The 13,738-nt window shown below is 41.2% G+C and overlaps 1 protein-coding gene across 1 annotated transcript; it reads right to left on the reverse strand.

Moving 5' to 3' along the window:
- Positions 1-2,171: 2,171 nt before the first annotated feature.
- srd5a3 (steroid 5 alpha-reductase 3) lies at positions 2,172-13,321 on the reverse strand. The gene is given in 6 exon segments (XM_052040251.1): positions 2,172-2,226; positions 2,228-2,429; positions 4,139-4,270; positions 6,376-6,567; positions 7,317-7,468; positions 12,847-13,321. Coding segments are annotated over 6 exon segments (939 nt in total). The 5' UTR covers positions 13,053-13,321.
- Positions 13,322-13,738: the final 417 nt, after the last annotated feature.

Genomic DNA, 13,738 nt, shown 5'->3' on the forward strand with positions numbered 1-13,738 from the left:
GGCAATTGGCTAAGTGGCATTAGACAAAGTAGGGATACTGAGCAGGCAGATTGGCAGAAAATTACCAGTGGTGGCTCACAAGAGTGTGTTGGTCCCATGACTCCTCCTACAATGGCAGCTTTAAAGATTCAGCGGTGGGTCATCCTCCTCACCCAAAATATTTATGATATTGGGTATTTAAACAGAAAGCTATTGTGGGTGCACTATCCGGACTGCCATGGCGAGGAAGCCATTTAATTTGAACTTTTAAATGATAGCTGAAAAATAAAAGCAACCAAGGTTTGGAGTACTGCATATATCAATCATTAAAATGTCTGATGCACACAGAAGAAAAAAATAATTGCTAATGAATGCTGACCTTGTACTCCAGGTGAAAGAGATGGGAGTTAATGAAGATTAATGAAGATGGAAGTTAATGAAGAGATGGAGGTTAATGAAGGTCTATACCTTCATTCCGTCAACCAAAATGCATGACCGTACACTTCCCTACACTGTATTCCACCTGCCATTTCTTTGCCCATTCTCCCAACCAGTCCAAGTCCTTCTGCAGACTCCCTGCTTCCTCAACATTACCTGCTCCTCCACCTATCTTTGTACCATTTGCAAACTTGGCCACAAAGCCATCAATTCCATCATCCAGATCATCAACATATAATGTGAAAAGTAGTGGACCCAACACTGACCCTTGCAGAGCACTAGTCACTGGCAACCAACCAGAAAAGACCCCCTTTATTCCCACTCTTTGCCTTCTGCTAATCAGCCAATCTTCTAACCATGCTAGTACTTTCCTGTAATACCAAGGGTGCCTATCTTGTTTAGCAGCCTCATGTGTGGCACCTTGTCAAAGGCCTTCTGAAAATCCCAAGTAAACAACATCCACTGACTCTCCTTTGTCTATCCTGCCTGTTACTTCCTCAAAGAATTCCAACAGATTCATCAGGCAAGATATCCCCTTCAGGAAACCATGCTGACTTCGGCTTACTTTATCATGTGCTTCCAAGTACTCCAAAACCTATTCTTAATAATGGACTCTAACATCTTACCAACCACTGAAGTCAGGCTAACTGGCCTATAATTTCCTGTCTTTTGCCTCTCTCCCTTCTTAAAGAGTACAGTGACATTTGCAATTTCCAGTCCTCTGGACCATTCCTGAATCTAGTGATTCTTGAAAGATCACTACTAATGCCTCCATAATTTCTTCAGCTACCTCTTTCGGAATCCTGTGATGTAGTCCATCCAGTCCAGGTGACTTATCTACCTTCAGACTTTCCAGTTTCCCAAGCACCTTCTCCTTAGTAATAGTGACTACACTCATTTCTGCCCCCTGACTCTCTCAAATTTCTGGCATGTTACTGGTGTCTTCCACAGTGAAGACTGACACAAAATACTTATTCAGTTCATCCATCATTTCTTTGCTCCCCATTACCACCTCTCCAGCATCATTTTCCAGTGGTCCAATATCCACTCTTGCCTCTCTTTCACTATACTATACTAAGTACAAAGAAGTTTCAAAATGGAACCCAACATTTGAGGACATCAAGATAGAAACATGAAGTAAATGTGACATTTGAAGGAAGTATACATTGCATTTGAGATATTTCCTTAAATCACAGCTTTTGGTGATTAAGTCACAATCAATATGCAGATATTGTTATACATTAACTGCATGTAGCACCTTGGGATGTTTCTCTGGCAACTTTATGACATATTGCATTATTTTAATGTTAACATTGTACATAATATTAAAAATGCTGAGTTGTGATCTGGAAGATTGTAGGTATTCCTTAATGGATTGAATGGCCCGTTATGCACTTTTGTTCACAGCATCACAAGCAACAAAAGGAAGACAGCTATAAGGATTCCTAAAACTAGGGATTGATTCAAAAACTCATTGCAATTAAAACAGTGGAACTGCTTCCTTTGAAGATTTTCATCATGTAAGAAATTAACTCGTCATTTGTATCTATAACTCATTTTCTTTAAAGTTCACATTTCAAAAATTCAGGCATTAAAAAGATCTTCGTCATTCATTCATGACATAAGTCTACCTCTGGGGAAAAAAAAGTATAATATGCATTCAAATTAACTTCAGTGAGTATTGAAGGATCAAATACAATAAAAAACTCAAGACACCTTGAAGTATGAAAGATGTAGTATATTTTAACGAAAATTTAAAATACAAAAGGTATGAATGCTTTGCGTTTTTGGGGTAATCGTCAAAATTTTTACATAGAATTCATGGGATAGAGCTGCCATCAGTGCATGGCTGAATAATACATACAATACAACAAACCACCATGTAAGGTGTCGTCCTTTAAAGGTCATGCTTAAAGCAAAGTAGATCAGCAGTTCAGCCAAATAATGTGGACAAGAAACTACCTCAAACCAGTCACCATATGGGATGCTATGCCTGTGGTTGATCACTTCGCCTATATATGAACAGAAACAGTTAATTAATTAAAAGGGAAATGTGTAACCAAATAGTTGATCATTTCTTGCATACACATTTCAATAGGATTTAAATAAAACTGTACGAATACTTAATTACTATCCACATCAGAAATAATGACATGGGGAAAGATGGGGGTGGAGGATAGTGATAGTAGAGTGGAGGTAGAACATACATTGAAACCTGGCTTTTTGGAAGGAAAATATTCTCAAGCATTTATCATCTGGCAACAGTAAAATCAATGTGCAACCTACTATTAATTATGAACCTTAACCACTTACATTCCTCAGCCAGAATATTGGAAAGGAAAGAGGCACACTAAGAAAAATAAATATAGCAAAATTGAATTATAACCTCAGGAGGACATTATTTTCAAAAATCAGGTGTGATCCAGTGACATATTTAATTAAATTTGAAAACATTGTGAACGAAGATACCATCTAATCTGGTACAATACAAAATATACCAGAAGGCCAGAATCCATTTACACACTCTGCTGAATTAACAGATCCTAGTGAGAAGTGAAAGCTGAGCCAGCATAATTGATCTATGTTGCAAGACTGGTTGGGCTTCCAGTGCAGATAATCATAGACTGGAAGGTGCTGGAAACTATCTTTGCATAAGTATTGAATTTCGCTTGTCTGTGATGCTCTTTGTGCAATGACAAACTACCAATTTGGTACGTCACCAAAGACCCTTGCAACTTTCTACAGATGTACAGTGGGGAGCATTCTGACTGGTCCCATCACCGCCTTGTATGGAGGCTCCAATGCACAGGATCAAAAGAGGCTGCAGAAGGTTGCAGACTCAGTCAGCTCCATCACGGGCACAACCCTCCCCGCCACTGATGAACATCTTCAAGAGGCAGTGCTTCAGGAAGGCAGCATCATCATCAAGGACCCTCACCATCTGGGACATATCCTCTTCGCGTTACCACCCTCGGGAAGAGGTTACAGGAGCCTGAAGAACCATGCTCAATGTTTTAGGAGCAGCTTCTTCCCCTCCAGCATCAGATTTCTGAATGGTCCATGAAAACTACCTCGTTATTTCTCTTTTGCACTATTTATTCATTTTGTACCTGCACTATATTACTGCACAAAACAACAAATTTCATGACATATGTCAGTGATAATAAACCTGATTCTGATTATGTTTACAACTGAAGTATGACACATGGACAAAGTCCTGAAGGAATCCTATTAAACCATGCTGCATTAAAAATCATTAAAGAAACAAAGATAGAGAGAATATGAAGAAAACCATCCTACATCTTAATAGATGAAAGGAGATGCAACAAAGTCAGTAAATAATTGTCGCTTAACTACAATGAAGGAGAGAAACCTAATCCTTAGAGGCAAACTGTCCCATAGTAGCGACCGTCCAATTGCCATATGGGGTTGAAACACATCCTGCATCCCACTCACTTTCAGTTAAAAAAACAATCTCCCTTTAAACCTTCTACTCAAGTCAGGTCAATGAATAATTATATCAAGACCACCAGCATAAATGACACATTTCTCAACTGAAAGAGCATTCTGAGTAACATTTTTAGGATATTAAATAGCAGGTTTTCACATGCTACATTCTGGCCCCATGTCAATTTGCTAAATTGTGGTTATGCATCAGCTGGTAGGTTCACACACCATTGATTTATTTATGCAAACAATGTATAATGGAAAAAGCTCTCACCCGATTTGTTTTTCCTCAGATTGGCTAGGATCTTATGACTCCTGTGGTGATGAATTGTTGCCCACAAAAACAGCACTATTCCAGCTATATGGTACCACTGTCCTTGTGCAATCAGGTCACGAATAGTGTATACTACACAATAAGGTAAAAGGTTAACAAGATGCTTGCACACATTTTAAATACATCCATCTAATTCAGACCCAGATTGTCTTGGCTTAGTGAAGCAGCTTCACTGTCCAAGTAGAGTCAGTTCTCTAAAATTAAAATGCTGAGCAACATAAACCTGTCCAAATGGACATTTTTGAAGTACAGCTACATCAGTGAAAAACTCAAAGCTGTATATAATGGCTTCCTGATCGAATTTACATATATATACACAACTTAGGGATCATGTTCTGATTTGATTCTCATATACGATAAAATCAGGCGTGCTCAAAATCAAATCAGGACATGACCTTTAATCTGTATTACTTTCATTTTGCTGGACATCCAAAATTAAAATAATAGCATAACCTAATTTCTTCTAATGTTATGATCTAACAGAAATTTCTCTTTCTATCCCATTTCCTTTAACACAGCATATAAACCAATAACAATTAGAATAGTATCATAGAATGTTGCAGCAACGAAGGACATGATTTGGTCAATCATGCCTGTGCCAGCTTCTTAAAAGGGCTATCCAACTTGCTCATCCCCATTGCCCTTCGTCCATGGCCCTGCAAATGAAATATCAATCTAATTTCCATTTCATAGCTGCCAAAGAGTCAATGGAGGGCTGAGCCCCCAACCAGGTTACAGGCACAGCAGTGGGAAGGTAGGGGTTCATGGCAGAGCAACTAATCTCTTTAATATACGATGCTCATAATGACCCCTTTTAGTGAAAATTCCATTTGCGTTGTCATTCCTGAGAAATTATTCTGAGTGCTAATGGAAGTGTTGTTGTAATGGTGGAACAGCAGTGCACAGCCAAACAGATGTCTTTTTTTTAAATAAATGTACAGTGGGATACCTACACATGTGTTTGAACTCCAGAACCATGAGTGCTAATGGGGAACCAGAGTATATATTGCTTTCTGTTTCTTATGCAATTTTTTTTACCCTTGTTGGCAATGCTCTTTATTCCTTGGGCTGCTATTTTGTAAAAAAGTACTTCATGAAAGCCTTTTCGAAGTCCCCATACATAACTGCACCATCTTCCTCAAACTCTGTTACCTTATTAGAGGAATAAAAAGTGATGTTGCAATAAAAGTAACAATAAGCAACTCAAAGGCTGTAGATTTCAGGATACATAATCATTAAAACATTCATAAGAAGTGATATTAAAAATAGCAATAGCTATCATCAAAAACAGTTGTGCCCAATAAAGTACTGTATTTATTGTTGCTATGCTTGCTATGTACCATATAGGTATCTTGAAGAATTCCCTCTGTTCATAACAATACTTTAAGTTTATAATTAATAAAATGTTATTAGGATCTAAAATGGAGATCTGTTGGCGGAATGCATTTGTGTTAGTAAATGAGGATTTTGGCTCAGTTTACCAAGGAAAGGAGCCTTCCTAAAACTATGGTAAACTGGATGTTTGCCACAATCTTCCAAATCCCCTCAACTACAGATCTGGCTTCAAAGCATTAGAGGACTGCCTATGTTATATAACTAGTTTCAAACAAATTGAGGAAAAAAATAAATCCAGTAATTATAAGATTGCTCATGAACAATGGGTTTCCCTACTCAATAGGGCATCAAAAACTCCTGCCAGACATATGGCCACCCAAATTTCATCACTGCCCATGAAATTGTGTCCTATCACATGATGTATGGTAAGAAAACCTCAGATTTACAAATTTGCAAATAGATAAATGTCCATTTGTAAAGGCTGCAGAACAGACATGGAGAGTTCTCAAATCAAAGCTGAGGTGCAGCTGAACCAACAATAAATGAGAATAGGTTTACTTGCCAAAATTTATGTAAGCTACGATACAAGCAGCAGAGTTTTGGATAAGCTCAGGTAATGAGGGTGGAAATGGGAAGCCGAAAAAAAAGAACAGTCAATTCTAGGGATAATAAAAGCAGTAATGCCGAGGTGGTACAAGGACAGCCAATGCTATGTAGGCTTAAAGTATTTATTCCTTATGCTCAGAAGATAGCTATTTTGTTTCATAACTCATATCTTTTGGTGTAACTGGTCAACTAAATATAAGCTGCCTATATATTTAAATTATGCAAATAAAACCTACCTTTTGTTCCAAGACGGAGTCCTTCACAATGCACCGTTAAACCCACAAGCACATAATAAACCAGACCCCAACAATACTGTACTGGATGAATGCTGCCATTTTAAAACACAGAGATGAAGATACACTCTATGAGGCGTCGAACACCTTGCACACACAACATCATTTGAACCAGGAGGACAGACAATTCATCACCTGAAAAAGAAATACTAAAACTTTAAAAGAATGCATGTTTTAAATAATCACTAATAACTACTGCCCATATTTGTATTTCTCCAATAGTAGTTAAAACAGAAAAAACAAGACATACTCAACAGGTTACTCAGCACAGATGGATGGAGAAATATAGATAGTACTTAGAATGATAACCTTTCATCAGTATTTTAACATTTTCCCAGCTCTGAAGAAAGAGCATAACACAGATATGTTAATTTTTTAAAAAATCATAAGATCAAGTCAATTATTTAATTAATATTTGTAGGACATCACTTCCAGATGTTATAACAGTATCTGCACTTGGAAAGTACTTCATAAGTCCCAGGTTCATAAAAGGCACTTTATGAATACAAGTTTTTTAAAATTCTTTTGGGATCAACATTATCAACCTTCAGGAATGATATCAGATGCAGACATCTGATTTATTCATTTCTGTACAAATGTCTTAATGTTTGCTTAACTATAATTCTATTGAAACTACCATGAAGTTATACTTGCTTATTAAGTGTCGGATAGATTATAATATCAAATAGATCAACTTTATGTTTCACTACCACTGAATTTTATTTGAGTGCATGGAATCTTGTTTCAAAAGGATACAGCTCCATGGGAACAATTATTTCTTCTCACGTGGCGCTGCACTAGCGATGAGAAATAATCATTCCTGTTCATACATATCTCAATAATTTGCTCTTATCTTGTGTAGAAAGTGAAAACATAATACTTACCAGGCTTTAAGTGTAATACACTTCCAGAAAGAAAACTAAGCAGTCTTTGAAGCCATACTGGGAAAGGCTCACCAAAAAACAGACTTCGGCAAATAATTACAAGTAGAAAACTATTCCAGATCGCTGAAACCACATAGAAATGAGAAAACCATCTGCAAAAATAAAATTAAAAAATAAAAGCACTGTCATCCTATTAACCATAACTGTCTCCAAGAACATTCTTTTTTTTCGACAAATTTCTGTACTCACAGAACTGATATTAAGTGGAATGGGGCATTTTTGGAGTTTTGCACCTGGTTTCAGAGGCAACATCATCTTAAACTTTGCTTTACCTTGGAATGGTGTAATTTGTTCTGAGGAATGAAAACTGACTTAGATAAAAATTCATATTGGTAAGTTAGATTTATTTATTTCCACAATGGTCATGCATTTTCAAGATGTGGACATAACATGGCAAGGCCAGCATTAATTGCCTATCCTGATTGCCAGGTGGTTGTGAGCCACCTTCTTGAACCACTGTATACAGACTGTCTCAGTAATGCTGCCAATTCAGTGCCAAGAACTGTAACACTGATCAGTTCCATACCATATTATGCTTTGAAACAAGTTACACGTTTTACCCTGTTTTAGGAATAGCTATATTGCCTTGTTATTTTAGGGAGCAATCACTCCATTGGGTGTATTCTATAGGCCCCCCAATAGCCTCCGGGACACTGAGGAGCAGATCGGGAGGCAGATTTTGGAAAGGTGCAAAAACAACAGGGTTGTTGTCATGGGTGACTTCAACTTCCCTAATATTGATTGGCACCTCCTTAGTGCAAAAGGTTTAGATGGGGCAGAATTTGTTAGGTGTGTCCAGGAAGGATTCCTGACACAATATGTGGATAGGCAGACTACAGGAGAGGCCATACTGGATCTAGTACTTGGCAATGAACCTGGTCAGATGACAGACCTCTCGGTGGGTGAGCATTTCAGAGATATTGATCACAACTCCCTTACTTATGGCAAAGCCATGGACAAGGATAAGAGCAGACGATATGGGAAAGTTTTTAGTTGAGGGAGGGCTAATTGTGATGGTATTAGGTAGGAACTTGGGAACAGATGCTCTCAGGGAAATGCACAGCAGAAATGTGGAGGCTGTTTAAGGAACACTTGCATGGGGTTCTGGATAGGTTTGTCCCACTGAGACAGGGAAAGGATGGTAGGGTGAAGGAACCGTGGTTGACAAGAGAGGGGAAACATTTAGTCAAGAGGAAGAAGGAAGTATACTTAAGGTTTAGGAAGCAAAAATCAATCAGGGGTCTTGAAAATTGTAAAGTAGCCAGGAAGGAACTTAAGAAGGGACTTAGGAGAGCTAGAAGGGGACATGAGAAAGCCTTGGCGACTAGGATTAAGGAAAACCCCAAGGCATTCTACACATACATGAAGTACAGGAGGATGACTACGGTGAGGGTAAGACTGCTCAGGGATAAAAGTGGAAACATTTGCCTGGAAGCAGAGGAGATAGGGGAGGTCCTCAATGAATACTTTGCTTCAGTGTTCACTAGGGAGAGAGACTTTGACGAATGTGAGGTCAGCGTAGAACAGGTTAATGTGCTGAAGCATGTTGAGGTTAAGAAAGAGGCAGCATTGGAGCTTCTGATAAACATTATGATAGAAAAGTCCTGGGGCTGGATGGGATATACCCCAGGTCACTACAGGAAGAGAGGGAAGAGATTGCTGGGGCATTGACAATGATATTTGCATCCACCCTGGCTACAGGAGTGGTACCAGTGGATTGGAGGATGACAACTGTTGTTCCCTTGTTCAAGAAAGGTAAAAGGGATAATCCTGGGAAGTATAGACCAGTGAGTCATATATCAATGGTGGGCAAGTTATTGGAGAGGATTCTGAGGGACAAGATTTATGAGCATTTGGAGAAGCATAGTCTTATTAGGAATAGTCAGCATGGCTTTGTGAGGGGAAGGTTGTGTCTTATGAACCTAATAGAGTTTTTCTGAGGAAGTGACAAAACAAATTGATGAAGGTAGAGCGGTATATGGACTTTGTATAAGGACTTTGTATGGACTTTGTATAAGGCATTTGACAAGGCTCCCCATGGTACACTCATCCATAAAGTCATGAGACATGGGATCCATGGAGACTTGGCTGCATGGATCCAGATGACATCAGCTTAAGGTCAGAGGAGGAAAGTTTAGGGGAGATGTCAGACGTAGGTTTTTTGTTTTTACACAGAGAGTGGTTGGTGCCTGGAACGCACTGCCGGGGTTGGTGGTAGGGGCTGATACAATAGGGACATTTAAAAGACTCTCAGATAGGCACACGGGTGTAAGAAAAATGGAGGATTATGGGCTGTGTAGGATGGAAGGGTTAGACTGATCGTACAGTAGGTTTATATAGGTTGGCACAACATTGTGGGCCGAAGGGCCTGTACTGTACTGTACCGTTCTATGTCTATTGCATCTATCTTGTTAAAGTTAAAAGGGAGGAAAGCATACTTTAAAAAAAATCAAGCATTTTGAATAACTTTTAACCTCAATGCTTTCAGTTCAGGTGCAGCACAGACAAGAATCGGAATTAAAGCCTAATTATGTTGTAGAATACTTCACAACACACTTCTGTACTATTGCCTGGTCTTAATTCTGTGGAAAGGGTCCATTTATACAGCCCAAATAAACAGACTGTTGTAACTTATTCTATAGTTAGAACAATACAGAATGAGGCCATTCGGCTCATTGGGCCATGCAAAGTCCCCAGAGAGCAATCCCATTAGTTCCATTACCCCCTCCTCATTTCCATGCCCCCACTTTAACTTGCTCTCTTTCAAATATGCTTATGAATCCCCCTTGATTATATTTTTGCTATTAACACGCACTAACAGGCAAGTTACACTGGTCAATTAACCTACCTGTGGATGGAAACCAGATCATTCAGAAGAATCCACATAGTCCTGGAGAGAATGTGCAAACTCCACACTTGTGCACATTTGTAAAATTATACTCAAGTTTACATTCAACAAAATGATGGAAGGCGTCATCATCAGTGTGATCAAGCAGCACCTACTCACCAATAACTTCTCCCCAGTGCTACATTCCAGATCTCATCATTGCCTGTCTAAGAGAGGTGCAGCATTTTATTTCTCTCTACTGCCCTCACTCATCTCCCTCTGTTTACACTCCTTCATACAGATCAGCTATGACTAACAACTGCTTCAAAGTAGCACGCACAGTATTTGTCCTGGACAATGCTGGTCTTCATCCCAACACAGCCATTTCCTTTGTTCTCTCCAAAATCCCAAACATCTCCTCAACAACTTAAAACATACACTTCACACTTTTCCAAATTGATGAAAGATCATTAACCTGAAATGTTAATCCCACTTCTCTCTCCTCAGATGCTGCCTGACCCAAGTATCTCCAGCATTTTGTTTTCATAAAAGAACCCGAAATTGTCCAACAAAGAAGTATCTATTGGTCTTGTTAAAAATAACACAAGCCTTTAGACTACAAAATCACAATACAGGGCTAAATAAAGAACCAGGGCTGTTATTCCCCACTGGAACCTCTAGTCATCTGAGTTTTCCATGTATTTTCTATGATGATCTCATAACAGCACTGAGCTATGTGGCCAGATAATAACTATTGGCAAGGTTGGTTGAAGGAATTCCCGGAAGTGAACCGTGGTCCTTAATGCAAATTTGAAAGTGTGAACCAAGCCTCCATTTAATCTTTCCTCCCAGAGAAGGCACCTCTGATGGTGCAGCACTCCCTAAGATCTTCAACAGTGATCTTCTTGTGGCAATGCTTCCCTTGGCCTTGATGTTCTGAGTCTGGGTTGATGGAGGGTTAACAGAGCAGATTAGAGGGTGGTCAGTCCAGCAGTCATCAATGTCTATCATGGCATGGATGACATAAACAGCCTTGTGATTCCTTGTTTTAGCCATGATATTATCTAACAGGTACTAGTGTTTGGACCGAGCATGTTGCCAAGGAAGGAATAGGGCAGACTAACTCCAACGTGGTCCTGATGCAGGGTATCAACACAAAATACCAACCTTCCATTTGCTTCCATGGATACTGTTTGACCCACTGAGTTCTTCCAGCAGTTTGTCCTTGTGCTGGTTCTGCTGATGAAATAGGGTATTCATTGTGATAAAACTATGGTCTGAGCACTCTGCAAAGAGAAGGATCCCACTGGAGAAACAAGAGAGTGCAGCTGCTGGAATGTGGAGCAAAAACAAACTGCTGGAAGTACTCAATGGGTCAAGCAGCATAAGTGGAGGCAATGTTTTGGGTCAAGACCCTGCATCAGGACCCCATTGGAGTTAGTTTGCCCTGCTCCTTCCTTGCTGATCACTAGAGGGTTGCATCCCTTCCCACTCTGGCATAGAAGTTACCCAAGGGACCAGTTTGCCTCCCTTTGGGATGCAGACCAGAATTATTTCAGATCTGGAGTACATCTTCTCTGGCATCATCCAAAGCTTCCTGGGTTGGTGCATGCATTGAAACCAAAGTATAACCCTGCAAAATCCTCCAAGTTCACTGGAAGGATAAGCAAACCAACATTAGGATATGATTTCTTTATTAGTCACATGTACATTGAAACACACAGTGAAATGCATCTTTTTATGTTACTGATAATGTTCTGGTGGCAGCCTGAAAGTGTTGCCACGCTTCCGGCGCCAACTTAGCATGCCCACAACTTCCTAACCCGCACGTCTTTGGAATGTGGAAGGTAACCGGAGCACCCGGAGGAAACCCACGCAGTCACAGGGAGAATGTACAAACTCCTTACAGACAGCGGCCAGAATTGAATCCAGGTCGCTGGCGCTGTAATAATGTTGTGCCAACCACTACACTACCATGCCTGCCCCAGGCCAGCTTCTCCAACATTGAGGACCTGGTTACTCTCTGTCAACTATGTTGGGCACGGAACATCATCTGCATGCCCGACACCAGCTTCTTGAAATGGACACACTATTCCAAACTCCATCATGGGAGGAGAATACCAGGCAGACAAACAAAAAGATCTAAGGATGTACTCAGAGCTCCCTTGAAGATGTGCAATGTCCCCACTGACCACAGGGAGCCTCTGGCCCATGATCACTCAAAGTGGAGAAAGAGCATTTGGGATGATATTACAAACGTAAAGTCCACGCACTGGGAGCACAGGGAAGTTCCTATGTTGGGCATGGAACATCGTGCCATCTCACAAACTACCCACCCACCTGTACCATCTGTGGAAGAGTTTGTGGTTCCCACCTTGGCCTCATCAGCCACCTCAGAACTCCCACTGGAAGGGAGGGGGGAGCAAGTCATCCTCGATCAAGGAGGGACTGCCTGAGCAGGAGGAAGAGCCCCTCAGTACTAAACGAAAGCAGCAGCCTGGCCGATTGCTCAACTCTTAGGCGGATCCCTGAGCTGTCGGCAGGTTTGTGGGGAACCTTGTCATCTCCAATCACATCGGAAAAAGAAACACAAAGGCCTTGAGCTAACTGAGCTGCGAAGCCTCGCCAGCTGCTGCTCTTTACCTTTTCGGGAGGTCTTGGCGCTGGAGCCAGCGAGGCCGCCGGAAGAAATTCTGTTTGGTTTTACCGTAGCACACGAAGTCCTTCAATAAAACGCAGCAGATACCCGAACCCGACCATATATCGCGAAAAATCAGAAAGGCCAGAAACATCGCGGCAAAGACGAGCCAGGCGATGGCCAAAATCCCCAGGCCGAGCCCGGCGACCATGTTGCAACGGCGGGGGCGAGGCTGGAGAAGAGGAAGCGGTCCCCGCCCGGGGGCACCGAGAGAGGCGAAGACGGAGAAGGCCGGCTTCCACCTGCCGTCATATCCCGTGTCAGAGTCCACCGACCCGTCAGCGGAACGAGGGAAAGCAGAGCATATTTGGGCGGGGGCGCGGTCTGTTGGCTTCAGTCAGCACCAGGCCGGCGGTCGCACGGCTCTCCCGGGATTGGTTCCGGGTCCAGGGCTTGGGGCCTCGGGCAACCAGCTGCTAAGTGTGGTGAGGGGGTGGTTGGTTGGGGGTTGATTGGTGGGGTGGGTGTGTTGGTTGGGTTGGGGGGTGTGGGGGTTGATTGGTGGGGTGGGTAGGTTGGTTGGGTTGGGAGGTGTGGGGTTGGTTGGGTGGGGTGGGAACTTGGGAGGAAACCACATGCAAACTTCACAGACAGCACCAATGGTCAAGATTAAACCCATGCCACCAGATCTGTGAGGCAGCAGCTCTTTAGCTGTGCCTCTTCTTGTCCTAACCAATATAATTTAATTCTCTTAACATTCAAAAATCTGTATCAATGTCTGTCTTGAATAAACTCAGTGACTGAGCACTGTTAGGGTAGAAAATTCCAAAGGTTCACTATCCTATGGGTGAAGGAATTTCTTCTCAAGCCTGGCTTTTATCCTTGGCTAAAGAATCC

Source organism: Pristis pectinata, chromosome 2 (assembly GCF_009764475.1).
Source record: "Pristis pectinata isolate sPriPec2 chromosome 2, sPriPec2.1.pri, whole genome shotgun sequence".
NCBI lineage: Eukaryota > Metazoa > Chordata > Chondrichthyes > Rhinopristiformes > Pristidae > Pristis > Pristis pectinata.